Source organism: Colletes gigas, unplaced genomic scaffold (genome assembly GCF_013123115.1).
Source record: "Colletes gigas isolate AHSC1104 unplaced genomic scaffold, ASM1312311v1 Colletes_gigas_Sc00018, whole genome shotgun sequence".
In the NCBI taxonomy this organism is placed as follows: Eukaryota; Metazoa; Arthropoda; class Insecta; order Hymenoptera; family Colletidae; genus Colletes; species Colletes gigas.
In genome coordinates this window covers 3,192,489-3,219,824 of record NW_025106647.1, presented here as the reverse complement: position 1 = coordinate 3,219,824, position 27,336 = coordinate 3,192,489, and the positions used below count along the sequence as shown (strand labels likewise).

General features: G+C 31.9%; 1 protein-coding gene across 2 annotated transcripts in view; it reads left to right on the top strand.

Annotated features, from left to right (window-relative positions):
- Positions 1-24,869, top strand: part of LOC122400461 (organic cation transporter protein-like) — a 30,640-nt gene extending 5,771 nt beyond the window's left edge. The window contains exons 2-10 of one of the 2 annotated variants that reach the window (XM_043401947.1): positions 3,859-3,958; positions 18,679-19,004; positions 19,765-19,868; positions 19,979-20,133; positions 20,591-20,901; positions 21,374-21,686; positions 23,037-23,218; positions 23,685-23,821; positions 24,076-24,868. In XM_043401947.1, the coding sequence (XP_043257882.1) occupies positions 3,931-3,958; positions 18,679-19,004; positions 19,765-19,868; positions 19,979-20,133; positions 20,591-20,901; positions 21,374-21,686; positions 23,037-23,218; positions 23,685-23,821; positions 24,076-24,133 (1,614 nt within the window). In that variant the 5' untranslated portion in view covers positions 3,859-3,930 and the 3' untranslated portion in view covers positions 24,134-24,868. Of the gene's footprint in view, positions 1-3,858; positions 3,959-18,678; positions 19,005-19,764; positions 19,869-19,978; positions 20,134-20,590; positions 20,902-21,373; positions 21,687-23,036; positions 23,219-23,684; positions 23,822-24,075 lie in introns of both variants that reach the window. The other variant, XM_043401948.1, reaches the window with a different exon arrangement.
- The last annotated feature ends 2,467 nt before the right edge of the window (positions 24,870-27,336 follow it).

Genomic DNA, 27,336 nt, shown 5'->3' with positions numbered 1-27,336 from the left:
TGAGACAAGTATTACAGAGATACGTGAATGATGGATTAGTTGCATGGTATGATCGAGAAGTTACTATGTGTTTTTTAGAGTATGCTTCGTAAGTAATGATCGCGATAAGAAAAAAAAGTATTTCATTATGATATTAACTGTACAAATGTACAGTGAGTGATAGTGATTTTTGCTCTCTATTTTATACGGTTACTTAAAATAGTTTTATTTTGCAGAATGTGATTTCTCAGATTATTAATTGATGCTTGGTGGTAATTTTTATCGCCATTAATCTCGCTGAGTAATGTTTGTTACTATATTTTTGTTACATTTACCCTTAACGAATGCATCATTATGTAGGGTGATTCGCAATGAATTTTTCACACTCGATAATTTATACTTCATTAACTAATTGTAAGTTTCATACAAAAATGTCGTTTAAGCTAGTTTGTAAACTTTGGTACAGGTTTTTGCAATTTAAATTATTTCAGAATAAATTTAGTTATTAATAGCAAAATAATAATTACAGTAAGTCATCGATCAAGACATAAATATGCAAAATTAAACAACACAAATTGATAAATACATTTAATACTAAGAATTTTTTATTTTTATTTTTTCAACAATTTTTCTTCTCGCACAAATATAAAGCAATCAGTGTCGATGATTGTGTTTGTAATCGATCATCGTGACACAAAATATTTGGTATTAACGGCTGCAATAAGATAAAATCAACAAAAAGAAAGTGCTTGATCATTCATATTTTTCATTTTGTTATCTACGATTACATCATGTTTTGTAGTGTATTTATTTTATTGCATCAACGTGTCGAAATGTTTTTTCATTCTCAAAATTTATTGCTTCTTGAAGAAAATTGAATGAAAATGCTTACAAATGACTTTTGTATAATTTAAAAGAAAAACTTTATAAAAAAGGCTGGGTAAATTAAATTTCTTCTTCAATTAGACTAATAAAATACTCAATAAATGAATTTCTTGCAAATCGTGCAGTTCCATTCTGAAGAAAAGTAAACTGAATCGCAGGTTTGCAACTTTCTCGGATACGTGTTGGTTTTTGTACCTGTTCGTAAGAAGAAAAACCAAATGAATTTGATTTCTTTCTACGAAATGAATAATGACGTTGTAAAATTATAACAATTTTATAATCCAAACCGTAAATTACGTTCCCCGTTGGTAACGTTTTCCTTCGTCGCGATACGATCGTCGGCCATGTTAATCATAGTGCTTGCCGAGCGTAAAAAATGCTCTCTGCTTTCATTACGTTAATTTTCTTGCAGCAATGTATTGCATGCAATAATAATATCTTATGTGAATACGACCCGCATTGTTGTAAAACTTTTTTAGTATTAGTTCAGGATATATCGAAACTTTTGTTTGTAATAGACAAACTTTTAATGAAAGAAATTCATTTTTACATTTTTCTTATAAATTTAATAGCGTTATATTTTTAGAAGAATAAGTTACCATCAAAATTAACTCTCTATTTAAACAGAAAATGGAGTCTGTATTTTTATTGGTTTCCTAGATCGTCATTTGGATCACAGTACATCATTGTAATTTAAAAAAAATATTTTAATCAATTTCATCAACAAGCTCTACAAAATTTTATGCAAATACCTGGAAGAAAGCTAACAGTTAACGAGTGAAACACTACTAAATACATCGAGTCGACGCTTTCCTCGTTCGCGAATCACCATTAACGCGTCTATGAAAAATCGCTAATCGTTGGCTCGAATTGCACATCGATGTCGCCTCGGGGATTCCAGACGGCTCGATGTAACCGTAATTAGCATCGTGCGTGATTATGACTGTAATCACGAAGTAATAAGTGGCTACGTGGCTGCGTTTTCGAAACGGTTGCGCGACATATGCATTCACGATTTTCTTTGCTGTTCCTCTCCCTTAAAAATGTTTGCAGAAACCTCACCTACGTTAATAAACATTTAAGTTCAAAATAAAACAGTTCTTACTTCAATAGGAAACTTCGTATCATGTTTAGAGCTGCATTAGACCTTATTCGAGCAATTTTTTTAAAAATTGAGGGCTAAATTAAATTAAAAATTAAGGGTTGAGGTTTGGAGTTATTTACTCACTCTATTCTCGATGATGTGAAGAATTTTGAGAGAGCTAGTAAAATTCTGGGTATTCAACCCTTGAGTTGGGGTGGCGAGAGGATAGACTATATTAATGATTTTCAGGCCAGGTGGTCGTACACCTGACGTTGACCTGTTTTCTTCTAATGGCAACCGCTCATTGTCTCAACCACGATTCCCCACGTTGAAATCTCAAATGTGATCAACAGTCGAATGCATAATTGTTTGTTTCTACACCTTGATAATCTTTCGAACGATCTTGTCAACGCGGTGACTTAACGGCGAATGGTGCTCAACGAGATTGGGACATTGTCGTCGCGAAACATTTGTTAGCCTTGGCTGTACGGGCGTTTACGCTTGTTGCTTTTATAATCGAACGAATCATCGTCACGGGAGTTTAGCCATTGAGCAATCCTTCGTTTCTTTTTAATGCGTTTTGGTATATGTACGCATAGCAATTGGTATAATCATTATCTTATCATTTGATTTATATGAAGTTGGTGGGAACAACATTTCTATGTGCGTTACATCAGAAGTCGAAGTGTCGGTTAACGAAGGACGCATTCTTTAAGAATTTAGTAAGGAATAAGAATAATTATGATGACGTTATATGCAATAGATGGAGGATATATTGTTTTTTATTAATACCATGGGTAAATATTGTAAACTGTTGTGACTTTGCTGGTTCTTGGAAAAAGTGTTATTCGTTTCATTCTGCTTCGAGGAGCGTATATGCACAGCATACACAATTATGTGGACACGTCAAATCGTAAGAAAGGGTTAATTAATCATATCCTCGATTTCATTAGCATCGAATAATTAATTCGTTGGGCGAATCGAGGACTAATTATTTTAAAGCTATCTCCTAACGCAGATAAGCCACGTTGTGTTTTATTTGGAATTTATTTGAACAGACACAGACATTGCTAATAATAGCATTCTTTCTTCTTCTTCAATGAACTACTATTGAAGCTGAAAATGAGACGAAGGTTATCTAGTTGGACCTATATTATCAGAAAGTACTGTTAATCTTGGCGTGTGTATATATTTGAAACTGGCACAATATATTTAAGTTATTATTTCGATGAATGTTACGGTAAAACTGATTTCACGAAATCAAATATCTCAGTTTTTCACAACGACAGTGTCGATGACAGCAATTAATTAACGCGATGTTCAGAAAAAATATATTCAAACAGGAAAATCGACGACTGGTTGAATGCATCGCGTATTTTGCAATTGACCAAACCACTTAGTAGGATACGTCTTAGACGAGGTAAACAGGTTCGATAATGATCACAAATCAATTACGCACGATAAGTGTGAATGATCAGAGAATTTGTTCATAGTATAAATCAAATGGAAGAAACATCTTGGTAGTAAACAATACTAGTAGATAATGGTATTCAAGACGAAGATTATTGATCACCTAATAATAATATTTGTTTGTTATAACAATAACGTTGTCGTGATATTATCGTTTTATTTGATTTTTAAGGTTAACTTTTTGTTGTTTCGACTAACCTGATATTCCTATCGACGCATAACTCGAGACGAGAAGAGACATTTATAAAAGTTCACGCGAGTATTTATAGAATTATTCGTCTATCATGCGCGTCTAGCCATTTTAAAAATGGAATAAACAATAAAAGCTGATTTTTGTTTAGACTAAAGGTATGTTTCATTTTTTGGATCAGAATGAGAATTAGGCTAATTCATTCAGCGAACACAAAACTGACACATTTTCCACCATTCGTATGTTACAGATAACACATTAACGAATATAAAACGTGAACGTATTTCAAAGAAACGAAATAGCTGCACAACCAGGCAGTGATATGAAGAATACGCAAACCAACAATTATGGTACGTCAACATTATTGTTTTTTTACTATTAATTTTTGGTAAAAATTTACGTTTCAGTTTTAATAAATTACAAAAAAAATTTTGAAATAACTTTTCTTTCAGTATAAAAATACTTTGTTCAAAATGTGGTTTAAACATTTCTTATAGTAAAATTGATCGATTTAAGAGAAATTTTAATCCATAGTAGAGCTATTGGTAAGTAACATTAAACATTGACAACACACAAACACGATGAACCTTAGTTCGAAGTCTTTCAAAATGTCCAATATTTTTCTTTCACATTTTTCGAAATCTATTTTTACGCTATCAGAGAATTATTGCACTCGAAGTAGGTTACTTTTGCAATTTCATTAGGTCGCCTCCGGGGGATTCCTTGTCCTCAATTGGAAGATTTATCTGCTCGCAAGACAACGCCTTTATCAATAAAACAAACGTCGTACATTTCTCGCATGACAACGAATGTTTTCCTCGCGTACGTTACAACGAATCGGTGTTAAAACGTAGTAAGCCTTTGGCGTATACATAGAGTCTCGTAGTACGTGACGGCCATTCAAGTCTCCCAAGAAGGTAGCAGAAGTTGCATGCCTCTGAACGAAGGTTGATTTCTACTGTCTCGAGGTTACCATACATTTCAGGGCTCACATGAACTGTCGATCACCTTTTTTGCTCAAAACTGGTTTCCTCGTCACTTGCTATACTTAAACGTAATAAAGGGTAAAACGGTATGGACGCATTATCGAAGAATCCTGCTCCCAATTTTTCGAGAGACTGTCGGGATGTAAACAATTTCTTGTAAATTAAAATTCTTTTCGGAATTAATAAGTTAACAGAAATATTCTGGATCATTTTGATCTGTACTTCAAAATTACAGGAAAAATTTTGTTAATATTGTTCTTTAAATTGAGTGGGGCCATTTTTATGTTTTTTTCTGATAAAGACTTTTGAGATTATTCGAATTAGCGACAGAAATATTTTATATTAACGAAGGGTCGGTACTGTCGATAGGATATTCAATAGCTAGAAATATGCAGGATATTAGTAGAACAGAAATGAAAAATGGTACTCGAGGTTCATCCAAACACCATATTTAGTTTGTGGAGGAAACTGAAGCAGCAATGCCAAGTATCGACAGACGAAAGGAAACCTGAAACTGCACAATTAGAGTCTTTCTTAATAGGAAGAACGAAGGTCGCTGGATTGGTAGGTTGTGAAACGAAAAATGGCCGTCAGGTACACCAGAGGACACGGTTAGGTATCCTGTTTGCTGGAAAAAACGGACATTGCAAGCGTACAAGTGAAACGCAGACGATAAAACGAGATACGAAATACTGTAGAAGATTTTATTGCATCGTAGATCAAAATTAAGTCCATAATGCAATTTTATTGGAAAAGTAATAAATGGAAAGATTTATTCGTTCCTTTTTACAAGTTTTATTTCGCTGTTTTCATTATACTCAATTGCAACCCCATATACCGCCATGTCTCGTACATTTATCGTACAATAATGATCCTGTCTGGATCGTCAATTACATTTTGTTTCATCCATAAAGAAGTCATTTCCCCATTTTTTTCTTTTAGCGAATATTACAAACTTTGTTCCCTTTATGTTCTATGTTTAATAATGTATTTAAAAAATTTTAAAAATATAAATACATTCTTACAACACAAATTGATCGTTTCTAATATTGACTTTTTATTAATTTAACATTTTTCTCAAAATGTCACGTTTATTGACAATTGGTCTTTTATTTTTTCTCCATTATTTTACCGTTTTACATTAAATTACTGCTATTATAGTCCCACTTACTATTTTGTAATATGTATTTGAGGAAAAATATGTAATTACAAAAAGAAAATTGATCCATTCATAAGTTGATCATCTATTTAACCAATTTTTATTTCGTTAATATTATTTTGTATTACTGTACTCATAACACTATTTAAAACGATATCGTAATCCTCCCGTCTGAGAAGTGCATTAGAAATATGTACCTCGATATCAAGGATTAGAATGGATTTCTTAATTCCTCGGAACTGGTTTAAACGGGAAAATTCATTTTCCGTTGTAATTTCCAGAATCATTAATCTCTTCCCCCTCGAGAACGGTGTGCAAGCCTTATTTCTTTTTCCTCTGTGATAATAAGATGGCGACGCATCCGATAAAGAGTTTCAGTTGAAGGAAAACTGGTATTTCTACTCGTCGATTGCTCATTTGTTTTCAAGTGTTCCGTTTATGTAGGATGCTCTGACGCAATTTGTGTGAAAATAGTTAGTTTAATCGTTCCTCGAATTTTAAAATCATGATTTACGCTCATCTTGTTTGCGCAGATAAGGATGCGCGTCTCATTGCGTTGTACAGTCTTTGATCGTAAACAAAACAATTGAAAAGAATCGTAAATTAGGCAGACACGAACGTGCACGATTATCTCTTATACATTCGATCGATGAGTATTTAACACCTAGTTTAAAAAAACATTTTCATGTATTTTCATTTTTCATCATTGAGCGTATCGGTTTACGCGTTTCGTAAACTGTTCACAAATTATTAAAATTAAAACAAATATGAAATTTATACAACGGCGATAAGTGAAACTGTATTATAACCGCAATTGCGTGTTTAAAGAAATTCAATATTCAGTTTCAAGGCATCATCGTTCGTATCTATTTGTCGTTGCAATTGTTTACTCATTAAGTTAATAGGTTTGGGAATAATCTTGTAGGTTATGCAGCGTGTATTATTAATGAAAGGTATGCCATCTAATTAACCTTTTTACAAACGTTTTTAAACTATGCTTGTATAGTCAAGATAAAAATAGGTATAAGATTTAACGATTCACTAAAAATTTAATTTTTAAGCCATTTTAACGAGACAATGGTTTTGTTAAAATATAAATTTTGATTTGTGTTTTGAAACTGGTGAATGTCCATTTTTTCGTACATTGAGATATTTAAGGGTTATGTATGAATAAATGAAATATAAAATTTGTTAGTGGTTATAGCATGTTTAAAACAGTGGCTCCTTGTCTGATCATCGAAGTGCAGCTGCATTGGGAGCGATCGATCGAGTATTTTGGGATGGGTGACCACTTGAACATCGCGTTAATAATTGGCAATCATTGTTATATTATATTGTTTATAATTATACCTTCCTATCAGTTTAGTAATTAATTGAATATTACTATATAGCCTGTTAATATAACAAAAAAGAAGAAAAAGCTATTTCATAAATAAAAGTAACACAGTGTAACAAAAACAACATTAGCTAAAAATAAATGGAAAGGTTTATAGTGTATCACCAATAGTGTACGAATTTAAGGAGAAAGGAACAATAGTGTGTGGATCCCACATAAGATTTAACGGTTAATTCGTTTAAGAATCGTTTCTCGAATTTCAACCACAGTTCCGATCATAATCGATTAATTAAATCGATGGTCGTCTTTTCCACTAGGGGGGGCATTTCAAAGTCATGACATTCCACTTGTTATGTGAAGTACCGTGAATGCAAATTCAGCCTACGTAATCTGCTCGAATAACAATTCTAGCGAATTGTTAAGGAAAACCAACAACACCTGGAAAACAATACAGCATGTGTAATCAATAATAACTGAACAAGAACGTAGCATTAACTATACGTATGCAAATGGATTTTAAAACGGGAATTCCTTTGTGAGCATTTTCTCAACGTCAGAAAACTTTTTGTCTTTCAATTCCAGTTTTAATTTTAGTTCGCAACATTTTTTCTCGAAAAAGAATTTAACAATAGCGTTCCAGTTATTCACAATGATTGATATCCTGTGATTAAATATATATTTAATATAGTTTATTTTTATCGAATTTAATTTTTCGTTTTTGTTCGTTGTATATATTCATGCATAAATGTATGAAGAAACTGTGTCTCAGACTGTGTATTTTAATTATTAAAATCTGTGATTCATTCGCCGAGGAACTTTGTTCAACTCTACCCGGACAAAGTACGAGTAAGATTTAATCGGTTCAATTTACACAGTAGACAGACAATAAAGTGCAAGTTCGCGTTGACTTTGACCGTATCGATTATTTCAGGGAGTTTCCTAACTGCTGAATATTCTTTATTTAACGAAAACAGTGAGTCCAATTTGGAATATTTTATGAGTAGTGGGAATATTTCGAGCAGACAGCGACAAATAAAATGTAAATATAAAAAGAAATCACGAAGAACGGTGCAATGTAAATAGTACAATTTTAACGCTTCGTTTCTTATCTTTCGAACATTAAAATTTTTAATTGTACAGTTTAAAACGTGCGAAGTATATTAAACAGATTATCGGGTATATTTCAGGCAAATGAGAAAAAGATAACGAATTTAGAAAATCATACAAAATTGTACCATACACGTAGTAAAATTTTAACTCTTCTTATCTTTGAATATTAAAGTTTTTAATTGTTTAAAGGGTACAAAATTTATGAGATACAGTTATAATTGCAAGTATCAACGTATCAGGAAATTGACAAGCCTTGGCTTAATGATTTCTCTGTCACTTCACGTCGGCAAGTATTAAGCATTAATTAACATTTCCATCCGGTTCTTGTGGTCAAACGTGAAAGTTCTGTTTGTAGCTGTCGACGCTACAACGAAACATATACTTTTGATCGCAAAAGCGGAAAACGAAATTTTCTAACATCTGACCGAATTGCACGAAACGAATATAATTTTTTTTTTCGCTAAAATATACGAGTTAACATTTTCAATATTTTTTTTTATATAAATTTTGGTATTTTGTAAATCTCGTTCTAATTTAAACAATTAAGCTGGCAAATTTTTGACAAAAGTTCCATTTACCCGAATTACATTTCATTTTAGAAAATAAATAATAAATAAAAATTGTAACACTTGGATGTACGAAATTTTGACAATCTTATTGCTACGAAAATTTATGGATCGTTTTAAGTAAACATTTAACGAGCACGAATAGAATTTTAAGATTTGTTTGTTATTTAATAATTTCTTAATTGCTCCTTCTTCGAGTCTTATCGTCGAGTTTTAACCAGTAATTGTCATTTCCGCCTGAGTTCCCAACTGCGAACGGGATACTTTTATCCGCTACGGTGAACAGCGTGAGCGCGTGTGACGTGCTTACGTCGTTTTTGCGTGACATTGTTGACACGCGAAACATGTGTAAACGAGCGTATCGAGGCACGAATGTGCGATAAGCTCGTTCGCCGTCGACCAATCCAACGTCTCTTTCCGGCGCACACCCACTTGTTGCATAAGAAAACGGTGACTATGTGGAAGGCAGTCTTCGTCGCGGAGGAGAGACGAATGCAAATGAACGGTAATCGATCTGGAGTAAACAATTTAATTGTAAACTTCGTGTAGTTTTTTTTCTATGTAACTGCTATCTCATTACTAGTCACCGAAGTGAACCGTTCGTTCGTTGCATTTTCTGCATATCTTACACGTGATTTATACGCATCTAACCGTATGTTCGAACGACGTCACGATCGGAACGTTCAACCTAAACGCAAACAATCAGACACCGTTAACGAGTATCTTGGTATTAGAACGTATCAATTTTTTTGGTTTTAATAGCTGACCGTTTGATAACAAAAAGAATTTTATTCAACTTTTTATTGCTAGATTTAATAGGATATTCTGTGTATGGATCAAAGTATAAAATGTATTTTAAAAAATACTTTGAATTAAAAAATATATAATATTAATAAATATGTTGCACATTTTGATAAATTATGTTAAATATAATTCATTAAATTTGTCCTATATGTCGAAATCACCATAGTAAATATCACGAGTTTTTAACAAATTATATCTAAAATATAAATTATAATACAGGTCATCGCAAACACATCAAAACTAGTGAAATATGATTTAAATACATTTGTCACGATTATTTTTACAAAGTAATTGCACTGTAATTATATTGTTGTTACGCAGTAATTATCGTGTAATTGTCTTGTAATCGTAATCGTGAACAATTAAACCGTATACATACTGTATAATTATAGTATAATTACAGTACAATTACTTTTTCAAAGTAGATAACCGAGGTAACTGCAGTTAGATTACATTTTATATACTCAATAATAGTTATTCCTATTATTTACCCTGTTTCTTTACTCTTGTTTTACACGATTGCAATACGCAAAAAAATAATTGCTCTATGAAAGGAGATCGATCGAGTAACGGTATATAAAACTAGATATGCGCAAACTGCAAACGTATGAACATGTTGGCGTTCTATGTGCTCGAAGTTAAAATAAGTAACACACGTTAAAAAAATTTCTCGTTTTTTTTTTTAACTTATCCAAATTATTAACTATTTTACGTTTTACAAAATCACAATTTAAACTAATTAATTATAATGTCATTTAAAACAAATCAAACAATTTATATGGTAATATAGAAAGCGTGAAATAATTATAAATGTAACTTAAATTTTCGAAATATAAAAGTATACAGGTTGCTCTAAAAGTCCAAAAAATATACTTTCTGTAACCTTCAATATTAATTATGTATACACAACAAAAGAAAAATTTAATTTAACTGTAAATTTCTATTTTTTGTAAATACATAAAAACTAAACAAAGTTAAGGTTTTATTTTGCAAGAATTATTTTATACGAATTGGAAGCAAACAAATATTGAGAATAGAAAGAATTGCATGAAAAAGTAAGTAGAAATCAATGACATTTTCTTATAGGAAACATTTTTAAATAAATCGACGTTTAAGATTAATCGAACAGGCTTGCATTTAGTATGATCTCATTTATGGAATCACGTCTACGTTTAATAGATATCACAATAGTGCCTATATTACAGTTCTGATTTATTGCATAAGATAATAATGAATGGATTAATTATGAAGACGAAATTATTTTTTACTGGAGAATTTTTTGTATCGATGTAAAAATGATTAGAAACGACTTTTGTTTTTCCCTGAGTATTTTTAGTTTTCAAATGTTTGATCTGAAAAATAAAATTTTCTTCCAGCTGTTTCATATTTGTATTTTTCTCGTTACGAACAAAAAATTACGGTGATGTTAAATTCGGGAAACGTGTGGTGGCCAACACGTTTATTTTTTTACAATTATATTTATTTCATATTGAAATGAAAAAGTAAAAGTAATTAGAATGGAAAACTGAATACATATTATTGTCTACGTTTTGTTTCATATATTAATATTGAATAAACTTTTACAGTCTTTTTTTAATAAAATTTTGTACTGAGATCTTATAATTTTTAGTTACACCCCTTTGTTAAAAGTCTGAGCGTGCCATTGTCTGATGTTTGTCGTTGATCATCATTTTCTATCCGTTCTCCCATCAAGGAAAACAAGTGCGATTATGCCAGTTACTTCTGGTCATACATTTACACTGAGTTTTGTTCAGATTCTACTTTGAGTTTCATAAAAGTTGACTGTTCCATAAAGATAGCTACTTCAAGTACTTTTCCCAGTACAAAATGGCGACAGTTTGTGACACTTGAATTGCGATAAATTTCAAAGGAATTGCAATGAATGGAGGATTTTCAAATCCAAAAAATAGGTATTTTAAACAGGAAAAGGGTAGATTTTCTTATGTAAATAGGGACACTCAATTAAGAACGATTATAGAATATTACAATGTTCCTCGTATATCCGCTATCTCGCGAGCTGATAACCGGTTCCTCCAATATGCAGTGTATCTACCAAACGAAAAACTTAGCTTTCTAATTATATTTATATGCCACAAACTAAAACTGGAGCGTATCATTGATTGGAAATATTTTCCAATTGGTAATCTGCATGTTTCCAAGGATTCTGTTATCGCTTTCATTTCCTCTCCTGTCGTTCTGATGGAAAAGCGATTTTATTCTTTTATTAATGCAAAACCATTTAATAATAATTTAAAATAATTTAATACAGAAATACGTGGAAAATGTAGTGACATTTTATCGTATGAAATTTTATTTCCGAATCAATTGATAGTAAAAAATGTTAAGTTGATTTTTAAATTAACTTTTCAAGTTAACTTTAAATGTTAACTGAAATTTGTAAAAATTTCTTCGATAGAAATAGAAACTTGCCTTCAGCAACCCTAGGTTGCCTATGAAAGATTAAAAAAACATATTTTATAGCTGGTGCTAATTTATTGTAAACGTAAAATAAATCGAAATTTACTGCACAGAGATCGACTGTAAGCACTGCATCAATATGTAGTAAATATCCCACCCTGTCTTTTATCTTTTGTAATGTTCATTCATCTACATACGCAGCTATTAGCTTGGCTTCTGCGTCTTTGCGCAGTGCGCAATTCGATTAATCTTGGATCTTCAAAGACGCATGCGAATAAATGCAAACACATCACTTACGTAATTCATCAACCAATCTTGATCACAAATTAAGCAGATTCGATGAAATTGCGCCGTTAGATCGCTGAAAGATGCGTATGGATTATTATTTATCTTATTAAAGACGTAAACGTAATTTAAAATACGTTATGTAAGAAGGAAATGGCGATATTATAGAGAAAACGATAGAAGGGAGGAAGGGGGACGTCACGCAATTATGTGTATATCTCTATTGTGGGTCTTACACGAATGATCCATGATCCATAAAAAAATAATAGATAAGTATAAAGTCTGATAAGTGCACTCGTATCTATATTATAGCCTATAGATTTGAGGTTATCTTCATCATTATTGCACAGGTGGTAACTATAGTTAAATATTTTTAAAGAATTCTGTTAAAGGATTTTTTAAAAGTCTGGAATCATATGTTCTTGCTTTTAGATTTATAGAGAAACAAATAAAATACTTTTATGTTATTTGTATGGGATATGTGAGTGGCAATTGTTACTAAAATATTCTATATATCGAAATAGAACAAGCAATTTATAATTGCTATTCAGGTGTACTTATTCTAAATATTAGATTTTTTCTGAGGTTCATTCATAAATTGAAACTAATCATTCTAAATATTTTTCTTTTGTACGATTTAATAAAGATATTATTATGATCGAAGTATTTTAAAAAATTTCTTTTTCAAAGATTCTTTAAATCATAAGAAATTATACGTGAGATTTAAATTTATTAATTAATATAACCAACAATATAGGATAGCTAGAAATCGTGCAAAATCTTATGAGAGAATTAAAGAGTTCAATATTTCCAATATTTAAAAATAATGTTTCTTTTTAATAGGAATTTTCAATAATACAAACGTAAATAGATGAATCTGTACAACGTTTGTGAGATGAGTATTGCCAAAATAGAACATGTATATCTAGAACTGATTAATAGTTGAGCAACGTTGTTGACCCTTCACTCGGAAGAGGAGAAGAAGGAAAGGTCAAAGTCGTTAAAGCGACAATTAATCGTAATCTTGCTCGTTGTTAATTGCTAGATTGAGTTAGCCTTCACAATCGTTGTATCAAACATATGTTTACCGTCGATGAATCTTTATTTTCGTTTGCTACATTCGATGATGTCTATTAATTTGATCTCATTGTCCTTTGATACTGATATGCTCTTTAGCACTTTTAATTGGTCAGTCAGATTCATTGTGAAAATAAACTATACGTATTAATAAATATTCTAATTTATTATTCTTTAAAAATGCAAAAATAATTCATTATTCTTTAAGAATTCATTAAAAAGGTACAATAGTAGCAATTCTCTGTCATATTTACAATTGTTCATTTATGTGTCAGCTTAAAATTATTATAAGTGTAGATATATATTTCTTAGTTATTAGTGGTTATTAGTTGCCGATTAAGACACGTTTATTTTATGGATACATATACTATCCATTTATTTGAAAATTTTTTAAATAAAATTTGTTATTATAATTTTCAAAGCATGAATTTAAATCTAAATAACGGGTTATTTACGTTATTGAACTTTGTAAAGTTGTTTATAGCTTTTATACCTTGTATTTTGTACTTTGTTTGTGTTTGCTGATCTAAAATAAAATTAAAGAAAAGATTTATAAAACGATATTGAAAGATTCGTGTGGTTTAGTCTAAATTCAAGTTGTACGTATGTTATAAAATGTTTTCAAAAATTACTAAATTGTTTTTAAGACTCGTCTGACTTATAAGAAAGACAACTATGACAACTATATATTTTTCAATACGTACACATTTTTCACAAAATTTCCTCCGAACGTTCGAATAAATTTCAACCTCTTTTGAACCTTTATATTTAAATTTCAAACAGTCGTCTGTTTTGACACGAGATATTTGCAACAATCTACCCAACAGGTAATTGAGTATATTTAGGTACGAATGTAAATCGTGTTTTCGAATAAGTGAGGACACGTATGTTCGTGTTCATATTTTTAGTATCTATTTAAATTCCATTCTGTTCGTGTTTCCAGTCTCAATTCGGTCAAGTTGCACGCCAGTGGCGATGTCCTTCGAATAGAAAAATGCATTCCTTTGAACGAGATATCGAGAACAAACGTGTTAACGATCGCACGAAATAAGAAAGTGAAGGAAAGTGAAAGGATTAGAAAGACTTGAATTCTTTTTCTACTTTTTAATAATGATCGATTTAGATTTACAACCTGATCAGACTTTACAATATTAATTCGCAGGGAAGAGTATTTTACTATTTCAAAAATTTTTTTAAGGCAACAGCTTGTCACAATGTGTGCAAATAACAGTCGAGGTGATTTGAAAATTTTGTACAGACGTTGGAAAATTATTTTATTTTGATTTTGAATACGTTACAGTTTAATATGCCTGTAACAATAAAACTTCAAAATTTACAAAGTTGAAAATTTCTTATAAAAAGATAATAGCAAATTAAGTTGAGGGGATGAAAAATGTATAAACAGAATTTAAATAAGTATTTTATATTTTCTATATATTTAATAAAAACGATCAATGTGCGTTGAAATTTTTTTAAATATTTTATTATGAAGTTACAAGTTAGTTAGGGGGAAAAAGTTTTCAACGTGGAACCAAAAAATCGTAGATGACCGCAAGAAGTAATTCTAAATAGAATATTCATTGAAATCATGCAAGAAGCACATAAATCAAATAACGTCAAGTTCAATTTTTCAACGTCACGGTACGAAAGTTACAAGCAAGTATAGTAAATCGACGAGTCATTAAAAAATGTTTATTTTATTTGCTTCGTGTATATAGTGTTTAAATAGTTTAAATAATCTTTTTTATCGATGTGTAGTACAATTAAGTATTGTTTGACGCGTATCTCCCGACGAAAAATTGCAAAACAGGCGTAAAATATTATTTAAAGAAACATGAATTATCAAAGGATTCTATGGAAATCCACGAACATCGATTATTGGAAATCAGTGTGTTTGTTGTACGGCGAATTGCCCGCTATGTATATATATTGCAAGAAGGTTATAGACAATTTACATTGCTAATTCCAAAGTTATTTCCATGGGAAGCCAGATTCGCCATTAGAAAATACAATTGTGCAAACGTAATTGCATATGCGATACAGCGTCATTGTGTTTGTGTAAGACGATTGTAAAAGAGGTCACACAAACAGAAACTTAATCCCTGACACTGTCCTTGATTTGTAAATGTGCTCGAACGAAAAAGTTGTTAAACAGTTGATCGTTGAAAAACAATTCAATAATATTTTGTTGTTATCGCATTTATTTCTATTTGGAATATGTTTACAACGATGCGTAAATAACATGTTCTGATTGCTAAACTGGTCTCCATTTACATCGTGTTACAAACATTTTATTTTTTCTTATTTTTAGAAATTGTTCTAGACGATACATCGGCAGTTATCTAGTTCAAGTTCTCGGTCAGTCTAAAGGTTCACAAAATAAGTAAATTCTAAAAAATAAAATTATGTCTTCTATAAAAAATATTTATGACATTTATTTTACTATATTGAATAGTTGTAGTTTTAATTGCTTTTTAGTGAGATTTTTAATCCTCTAATTTAAAGTTCTATTTTTGTTTAATGAGTTGTTTTTGTCGTTTATTCGTTATTCGACATTCTTAATTAAATAACAATTATCTCTGATTGCAATGATCGAGGTTGTGGCAATATTCTTGAACAAACGATCCAGAATTAATATCTCAAGAGCTAGTTCAAGGACGGTGCGACGCAGGATGTTGTGAATCATGCATTTTGTCGTATCAGCCATTTAGTTTTAATGCGTTTAACACGTGCTAGAATTTACACGTATATTTTATCCATCTATTAATTATATTCGTTTTTTTCGTTCACTTAATCTTCTAGCATTACATTTCTGTTTTTGTTATTAAAAGTAGGGCAAGGATTAATATTTGAATAAATAAGTGAAAGAACTTGAGAAGCTTGTAATACTATAATAATATTAAACGAAGACTCGATAAATGTTTGGGAAGTTTTGAATACTTAATGAAATATATATTTTAATTATATTTCGTTTTTCTTTTGTTTTTCAACCTTCAAAACAGTGTGTACATTTTTATAATTTGAAGATCTTTCAGGTGTCCCTCAGGAACAATTTAATTTTTATTTATTAATATGGAGATATACACACTATCGTGAATTTATTTTCCGTGGCTTAACTTTGTCTGGCAAAACTGTTTTTGCGTCTATATTCTTTAATTACGAAAAATAAAAAAAGAAATGTTTTAGATAAATGTTGTCGAAGGGGCGGGATTCACCCGTCCCCATGGGAGACATTACATCAGTTCTGTATGGGTCATGTAAAAGGTCTCTTTGTATCATTGTTTTTCAAAGGAGGAGGGGGAGGGGCAGTGTCTTATAATCCAAAGGGGGGCGTGAAAAAAAGTGTTTAATGAAAGAAAATGGGGATAACTTACGCACACGTTTGTATTAATGCATTTATTATCGAAGCTTAGTGACTGTAACAGTATACTTTTCTTGCATCAGTTTAACCTCTTTAGGGACAGATTGTTTTGTCTAAAGCAAATTAAAATTGTAACTATCGAATCCCCCACGAAGATCCCACGATATTTGTCAAACTTGTTACCCTGTTATCGAACGTAGTTATAAATATTTATTTACAATAATATCACGTTTTTGTTTCTTTATAAAACACCAAATTAAAAATCTCAAACAAGAAAGAAAGATTGTATTTTGTTAGCGATTAGACAATAACACATTTTTAACTATTCTAAACACGGAACAATTGAACACCAGAAAGAGTTTTTAAGCTTTAGAGTCGTATCACCAATAATTTGCTGAAAGAATATTTAATTCAAAATTTTAAATAGTAAGAAAAGTTTACTTTTGAATATTGAAAAGTTATTTGCTATACAATTGTCTAATAGCATCCTATATTAGTATGGTGGACGAGTGTGTTCCAAATGTAATTTTACATTATATACATAAAATTTGTGTTAATATTTATTACACGACCGATTTCAGTGATGGATTCTACACAAGACAATAATAACAAAAGTTCATACAAACATGTGTCCTATTTTATTCTATTTTCAAGTTATAGTACTGTGTTAGAATAATAGGATTTGCATACTAGCTAATGAATGTACAACTAACCTTGAATTTTGTACCATTAAAATTTCCTTATTCAAAAGGTTTGCAATTTATAATTAAATTATAAGTCTCAATATCAATTCTATTTTATTTTATGCTTATTTTTATTTATAATATGTACAATACACTGCAAATCTTGAATATTGCGAGAAACACGGGACCGAAGTCTCACAGTTATAAAAAGCATGATTAATTTTCCAGTTCCAAGAAAAATACCCAGAATAAATAAGAATTGCACAATGTGAAATTTATTTGTTTTTTATTTTTTATTAATAGATTTACTAATATATCTATTATTTTACTTATGAGGTTTTTACCTTTACTAATATATTTGTGAGGTTTTTTTGATTAAAATAAGACCAAACGCGATATGCATAACTTGGATTGTATTTGCATATTTAACGAAATTTTATACTCTATTAGGAGTAAGTTAAAAAGAAATTATTTATATCATGGTCTTATTTTAATCGGAGAAAAGTTCACTTATCCAATCGAAAATGACTCGCAGTTATCCAAGCGTTACTGTATTGTTTATTAATAAGCATTATTCTCTGAAGATGAAAATACCCTACACAGGGTGTTCGGCCATTCCTGGGATAAATTTTAATGGGAGATTCTAAAGGCCAAAATAAGATGAAAATCAAGGATACTGATTTGTTGATTGAGGCTTCGTTAAAAAGTTATAGAAACATTTCCGGCCACACAGTATACTTTCGGTAAAGAATTTTTTTCTCGAAACTGGGTAGGATTTCGAGAGTATGTGTATTGACAAAAAATAATTGTAATTGACCTCTGCAGCTAAAAATAATTTTTTCAAAATGATTTGAAATTTTTTTTTCAAGGTAGCCAGACAATTATGGTCAGACATTATATTTTCAGTAATGAATTTTTTTCGTGAAAGTGCGTAAGATTTTGAGGGTATGTGTATTCACCAAAAATGATTGCAATTGGCCCCCGCGACCGAAAATAATTTTTTTTAAACGATTTGAAATTTTTTAATTTAATGTTTTAATAACTTTTTAACGAAGTCTCTATCAACAAATTGATATCCTTGATTTGCGTCTTATTTTGGCCTCTAGAATCTCCCATTAAAATATTTCCCAGGTGTGGTCGAACACCCTGTCTATTCTGAGATATTTACAGTGTCACAACTGTCATCGATCTCCCCAATGTCTCAAAGTATGTCGAATTGTCGAAACTCAAAAAGTAAAATTTGAAAAAGTCGTTTTTCTTGCAGCGGGCGTGAATGGCAAGCAAGTCTCTAATGGAAAGGAGGAAGTTGTCAACTATGATGAGGAGGAGGTCGATGCCGTGCAGGAAGCCATGGGTACACTTGGCAGATGGCAAATTTACGTCTGTCTGGCAATTTCCCTGGTCAAGTTCCCGATCGCTTGGCACCAGCTCGCCATCGTCTTCATGGCGCCGCATCAAGAGTTCAACTGCACCGCGCCAGCTCGCGCAGAATCGTCCGATCAGTGCAGAGTCAATGTCAATGGTACGCTGGCGGAGTGTACGGAGTGGGTGTACGACAGGAGCACGTTCTCCGAAACGATAATATCGCAGGTAATTGTCGAATCTATCGGGCCTCTGTTTTCATTAAACAGACCGGAAGCGGCGGTAATCGATAACTTGAATTACAGCGACAGGAGTTAATGTGTTATTATTAATCGTTTCTCGATCGATATTTTTTTAAATTTACGATGCGTGCGAATAGATCGTGTTCGTTCGACGAAATAATAAACGAAATCGGCGGTACTGGATGTCGTGCGAAAGCAATTTAAATCGTTGACGATGTCTATCGTCTTAGGTAAGTGGAAACGTTCGTATCTTGTATTAATTTTACCTTTATTTACAAGTTATGAGTTACGAGATTTTCATCGTCATCTATTTTTACGAAAAGAGGGCGTTCAGCTACGGGTGATAATATTTTAGGGGAACGACTTTACGTGCCAGAATGATTAGAGACTAGATTCTGTATTTTGAGGAAAGTGACGAGTCAATTGTGACTCCGGCACAGTACTCGGAGAGTTAAATGACTCCATGACATTTTCGTCGCTATGTTGGTTATTATTATAACATGTTTTTTATAAATATGATAAAGATATCAATAAAACTCGGGACTTTTAACTGCAAAAAATGTTTTCATAAATTTCATAACATAAATAAAAATAGTTGCACGGATAAGCTGAACAAATTTTGAGAAATATTATTGTCACAGTTTTCGATTCTTAAATGCTACAACGTAGTTATTCGCCAATTAGAATATTCTTTTCTTGCAAAAACTGTTCTAAACAAATATTCGTTTATGATTGGATTATTTCAGTGGAACTTAGTATGCAGTCGAACGCATTACGCCAATATCCAGCAATCTATTTTGATGTTCGGCGTGCTTTTGGGCAATATTATATTCGGCAATCTAGCAGATAGGTATAGATAATATTTATTATTTATCCTCGAACGTACTCTGAAACAAACGTTGTACGATAAACTTTGAGAACATCGTTGGAACTAAATTGTACGAATTTCGTTTCCATTAGATATGGTAGAAAGATGCCGTTAATGGTAGCTGTAGTCCTTCAATTGGTTTCCGGTATCGGATGCGCCATCGTGCCGTGGTTTCCGGCGCTATTGTTTATGAAATTGCTTAGCGCCTTGGCTACTGGAGGCACGATGGTTACTAGTTATGTTATCTGTAAGTATCAAGTACATATTAATAAATATATAGTGAGTTTTTCAAACTTTGAATTGTAGTTCGAATATTTCGAGCAAAGATTTTGAAGTGTGTGTGATTGTTGGAACTGTCCGGAGTTTCGGAGAACGAGCGAACGTTTTAACTTTTGTCCGATAGATGGCAGAATGTGAGTGTAAAAGTGACCAATAACAGGTAAAGACTCCCCCATATATTTTAATTTTAAGCTGAGTTTAACATTTGATATTATATATATATATTTATTCAAAATTCAATATTACTTCATTGAAGATATCGATTTTGTCAGTATTATTTTCGTATTTATGCAAATTATTATTATATTGCCAAGATGATTTAACAAAAATCTTGACTTCTTCGGTACTAAAATTGTCAAAACTTTAATTGTTAATAGGATCACTGATTTTATAATTTGATGCAACAATTTTTTAATTTTTTTCAGGTATGGAAATCGTTGGTACACAGTGGCGGGCGGCCATCACAGTACTTTACCAAATTCCATTTAGCTTGGGTCACATGTCACTGGCTGGGCTCGCATTTATGTTCCGGCATTGGCAACATCTGCAAATCGCAATCACATTGCCTTCGATCATTCTTCTGAGTTACTGGTGGATCGTACCCGAATCACCTAGATGGTTGCTAGTTTTTGGAAAGCAACGGGCAGCGTGCACGGTCCTGCAAAAGGCAGCTAATATTAATAAGATACGAAATAAGGACATTCCAGAGTTGGTCAGGCAGCACTGTTTGCATCAGGTAAAGTATTTTAAACAATTAGTGAAATACCAAAGTTCTAAAAACGTGAACATATTTAAATTTAATTAAAATTATAATTTATAATAAGTAAATATGACAATGTATGGTACGAGCTCTCCGTGGCTCCTTGGTTTAGACGCTTGTCTTCGATTCTCTTGAGGTCTCGAGTTCGATTCTCCCGGATCTTATTGTCAGAAAAAAATATTATCAAATGAGTGACAATGACAATTTTCTAAGCAAAATTTTCTAAGTGAATTTGCCATCTTGAAAATCTATCATGGATTATAACAATTACATTTCACATGTTGATGGTTTATCATCAGTAAACATTGAAAAAAGTTTCAGAATATTATAAACATAACAATAAATAGGTCGTGAACTAAATGAAACGAATTTTAATCAGCTAAAAAATAACAAGAACAAGAAAAATAACAAAAAATGGAGTTTGGTAATCGTCAAACTATTTCCACAGAATTCCAAGCGTACGGAATCGGATCACAAAGCTTCGTTCTTCGACCTGTTCCGTACCCCCAACATGAGGATCAAATCTTTATCGATTTTCTTTAATTGGATCGTCTGCGGGATGGGGCTGTTTGGTATGTCACAATACATAGGACAAGTTGGTGGCAATATTTTCGTGAATTTCACCGTGTCCGGCGCGATACAGATACCTGGAAACTTCGTCGCCTGGTGGGCAATGAACAGATTGGGCAGGAAGATCACATTGATCTGTAGCAACTCGATGACCGGTATTGCTGCGCTCCTACTTATCGTAATTTCAGACAGTGAGTATAGATCTCTTTGGGCACAGACGAGGTATTTGCATAGACTTTACACTTTATATAGACTTTCGTGGCCCAACCACAGACGAGGTATACGAGGTCGTTCGCCCAAAGTATTTTTTTAGCCCATTTTTATGGGTCTCTAGAGCCCCTTTACCATTTTTGTGTCACTCGCATCATTACCAACAGGTTACACAAATGAACACAACATGAAGTGAGACAGAAAATGAAATTACAGAAACATTCTTGGCCACACATTATATTTTTGATAAAAAATTTTTTTCTCGAAAGTGCGTAGGATTTCGGGGGTATGTCTATTGGTAAAAAATGATTGTAATTGACCCCTGCAATCGAAAATAATTTTTTCAGAGTCATTTGAAACTTTTCAATTTCGTCGAAGAATTTAGGTACCCCTTGCCGATTTTTCTTAAAACTTCGTTTTTCATTTTTAATAATTTTGTTTGACGCCTTATAGAAAAGTTGTTTAATACTTTTTTGTTGGTGCCAATGAGCTCTACTTCAGAAAAAAAGTTTTATTGAAATACATTCACTATTGTATGAGTTATGGCTGATTGAAAATTGGACCACTTTTATATGGGTTTTCTAACTTGACGGGGTCAAGGAACAACTTTTTCAATATCGCAAGAATTTCTACATATTCTTCACTAAAATATCCGTTATTTGCATTTCGAAACATTAAAATCCTTCAATCCGTTCAGGAGTTATGACATTTTAAAGATTCGCATGAAATTTCGGGGTATCAGACATTATATTTTCGGTAATGAATTTTTTTTCTCGAAAATGCGTAGGATTTAGTAGGTATGTCTATTCACCAAAAATGATTGTAATTGAGCCTTGCAAACGAAAATAATATTTCCAGAACGATTTGAAGTTTCTTTTTTTTTTTGTCGAAAGGTACCCCGTCGATTTTTCTTAAAAATTCGTTTTTGATTTTTAATAAATTTGTGTGACGCTGTACGGAAATGTTGTCTAATACTTTTTTGTAGGTATCCATGAGCTCTACTCGAGAAATAAAGTTCAATGAAATACATTCATTATTGTAGGAATTATGGTCGTTTGAAAATTGCGTTTTTTAATCCCTATCATAGTTAACTCATATGTATTTACGCACACACTACAGCTATCTGCCTATAAATACTAATTCAGTGAATAGTTCCTCAACTGACCGCCATCCATGATAAGAGGACGCTAAAATCACCTCCGAATTTTCAGGTCGGTATGGGGGTCAGATTGGGCCACGAAAGTCCATAAGGTGAAAGGTCTACTCGTCTACCTCGTCTATGCAGTTGTGCACCTCAACATTTGTTGTATAATAATGCTTCTTGTTTGCAGATATGTCGTGGCTTCGATTAATTCTAGTCTGTGTCGGCATCGTTGGCATGTCGGTCTCCTTTACGACAGTTTACCTGTTTTCCGGTGAATTGTTCCCCACAGTTGTCAGAAACATAGGCGTGGGCACCAGTAGCATGTGTGCAAGAATAGGCTCCATTACAGCGCCTTTCGTAGTGTCTTTGGTAAGTTGGATGATGACAAGATATTTCGAGATTACGAAATTAAAATTACACCAGTGTGAAAGTTTCAAAAAATCGAAAATTGTTTACTTTACTTTAAAAAATAACTCGAAGTCTAACCGTTGATTTATGACAAGCTCCATGCAAATATCTAAAGTAACAAAATGATATCGAAAATATCATTTAAGCCAAACTCCTTCAATTAGAATAATCTGTTTTTTAAAATATTTGCACATTTTTAAAGTTGAGCCACAATATGAGAATCGTGCAATTTGTAAAAGTAACTATCTAAACAATTTTAGAATACCTTCCTTGATAATGTTCGCGTCTTGGAGTCAAGCTAGCGAACATTAACGTAGTATCACTGTATTAATATGCAAAAAGAGCCGTAAATCAAACAGGTTTTAATCGATGTGTTATTTAATTTTTAGTACTGTTTTTTAATAATGTTTTCAATGTTTTATCGCAGGCTCAAGTGCAAACGTGGCTGCCCCCAGCCTTTTTCGGTATCCTGCCACTCATCGGCGCCGCGCTTTGCTTTTTGTTGCCGGAAACTGTTGGATGCACGCTTCCGGAAACTCTTCAAGATGGCGAAGACTTTGGGAAGTCAGTAAAATTTTCAGTACTCTTGAAGTAACTTGCTCTTCGATGATTATATTTATCCACAAATTTTGGATAAATAGAAATCGATAAACTAGTTGTGGAAATCAGTTTAATCGTTTTAAATATTTTTAGGTTAATTTGATACAGGATCTTGGGCGTTAAAGATTTAAAGAATTTTATGCATCTGAGTTTTCATTTATTTTTCAGAGAGACTTATGAAAGTCTGTTAGCTTATGAAATTTCCTTATTCGTTGTAGAAAACCACGCAAAACGAAGAAGTACCCTATGGACGTCGAAGCGGAAGCGGCACTTTGAGCGAAGACTGCACTAAACGCAAAGGACTGTTTGTTAAAAATTTGAGAACAGAAAAATGCGACAATGCAACGTCGAAATTGAGAGAAAACATCGATTTTCGTAGATTAATTAGATGTACATATAAGTAATACTGAGATCATTCCGCGTTCTTATTTATTACATTACATCCACGATTTAAATGATATTAGAAGAATTGCTGTTTTTCTTCGTACACGTGAAATGCTTCGTTGTAGGATATCGATTTCACAGTTCGACAAATTTTCATGCACGTTCGTGCCTAATAAAGTTAAACGATATATTTGCCTACAATAACGGAAAATATTTAGCTTTTTAGGTAAGAGGAATATAGTAAAAAATTTCGATCGGCTTAGAAAATATTTTTGATATCGAACTTTTCGAAGAATTGAAGAATGTTACCTACTGCCAAATAACAGTTGTAAGGAATGCACCTTATGTCAATTGTATGCGAATGCATAAATAGATCTTATATTTTATAAAATGGAAACTTTATTTTTCGACGTCCATTCCTCGTTATCGTTTTTCTAGGACCAATTCAACATGAAGATACGTGATCTACAAAGTAAAATTTTAAACCGTGCAATATTGTTATACGTTTAAAATATATATTATCTCTTTCTCAAACTACGCATCCAAATATAATTGTTACATCATTGTATATTGTACAGTTTGTTAAGTTATTGCAATAATACATGTGCTACGAGAACGAAATAAAACGAAAGAATACATAAATATTATTATTAAAGATTTATTTCGATAAATATAGTTGACATTTTTTTTCACAGAAAGGATATTGCAGCTTCAATACGGTCTGCGGTTGTTCTTCGTAAAAATTCAAGGTAAACCTCGCTTTTTTAGGCTCCATTAACGAAGAGAACGTTGTCTGTTTTCCTTTTGTGGCTGACAGTAATAAATACAAGTATGCTGAACTTGTTCTGGTTCTTTTAACAACGAAACCAGACAAACCATAGAAATCAGTTGTGTTCAATTACACTCTGCTCGAGAAAAAGTGTTGATATTGAGCTCATTAAACTCAAGGAAAGTACGTTTCAACGTAGAAAAGTTTGATAATTAAAACAGCTTGTTAGTAGAAGTCTTCTAAATATTTATTTATTATATAATATATATTTTTATGCTTAATTAATTTGATATTAAATTATTTTATAAGATGTCTTATTTGCACTTGGCCATCTGAGAATCTTCTATAATTGTGATGATACAAAAAAATGTTTAACGAATAATTAGAATAGTTTTACAGGTTGAATTTTTAACATGGTTCTACATTTCTACGAAGAATTGAAGAGTTTAAAAATAAACCAACTTGAACCAACATGGAAGAATAATTAGAGCTTGTATTATATTATTATACTCTAAACAAAACGAATAACAAATGTTCACGTACAAATTCAGTAATATACATTTAATTTTGGTAATAGCAACAAACCAAAATAATTTACATATCATTTTTATTTCGACAACGATGACTATTAATGGATGTAAATTTTGTGAAGTTTTTAACAATTATAAGTTTTAAAGGGTAACGAAAAAAAAAAAAAAAAATTTTGGAGCGTGATAAAAGCCCTAGAAACCTCAAACAGCAACAATAGCCATGAGATCATAACAAAAATACAAGAAGCATACACAGAATTAGACAAAAATTACAACACCGATATAAATATTATTTGGATTCCCTCACATCAAGACATACCGGGAAACGAGGAAGCAGACGCGGCAGCAAAAGAAGCAACAACCCTATCACCTACCGAAACTACCGTTCCAATACCGTATCAAGACCTCATAAACCATATGAAAAAACTACAAAAGAAGAATGGAACAGAATGTGGACCACAACAAAAAGAACAAAAATACATGATATAATACAAAACTTTTACCAACCAATTCCTACTTGCAATTTAAATAGGAAAGAAAAATCCATATTGTCTCGACTAAGGTCAGGTCACACAAAGATAACATACGAACACCTAATAAGAAAAACCGATCAACCGTACTGCAGCCACTGCCCCACTGAAACCCTCACAGTAGACCACATCCTATACCAGTGCAGAAGAACCGAACCCCAAAGACAGAAATATGGGATAAAACCGGACACAGCCCTTACAGCTCAGGCCCACATAAGTGACACTTTAAAATTTCTCAAAGAAACAAATATGTATAATCAAATATAGCGCGCAAGCACGCATCCGCCGCCAATGACCTCGCAGTCGACGCGGCGTAAAAAACACAAAGAAGAAGAAGAAAGAAGAAGAAGAAAATTTTGGAAAGCGCAATAAAATTTTAAACATACCTATATGGAAGAACTTATACAAAAATATTCATATTACAGAACTTTAAAGTGTGAAACACTTAAAAATTACATATTACGGAAAATGAACCATATAAATATGGTTGCTAATATCCAAAAGAAGATTGTTCGATTTGAAATAAATAAAAAAGTATAGTAGTTGCCCTCGAGGCATTAACGTCAGATTATTGCAGTGTATGAATTTTTATGCCAACTATGAATCGCTGCACAGAATTACGTATTCATTTACCATACTCTGTTACGTGTGTAAAGTGTTATGCATCGAATGCGCTATTGAATGTGTTTCCGTTTACCGGATGGGACTGTTTAAACCTTAAAGTACACGGTGACGTTGATTCAACTCTTCTGACATTTACGGAAATACAACAAAACACGAGGTACAACAATTAACGGAAATTGCAACGATCGTCTAAACAGTACTTTACGTAATCACTCTTCATCATAGTAAATTTAAATATGAACAATGAAATTATAAATAAATATTAGTAAAACACAAAAATCAAATTATTCGTTGAATATAATTAGATGAAAATTAAAGGTAGTTATAATATAAATAAACAAATGAGCAAAAGTATTTTTGTAATTTTTTAACGTTGAACTATTACATGCACAAGATTAGAAAAGTTGAAGTAATAAATGCACTCTCTTTTGTAAAATAATAATTTAGAGAATGCGTTTTATATAATTTGATAAATTTTATAATTTGACTTTTGTGTTTTACTAATATTTATTTATAATTTCATTAATATATAATATAAATTTATTTTACTATGATGAAGAGTGATTCACAATATAGTAAAAAATAATACAAGTATCCTCTAAGATCCCCCTTCGGTTTTATTGTACGCGACAATTCAAATTG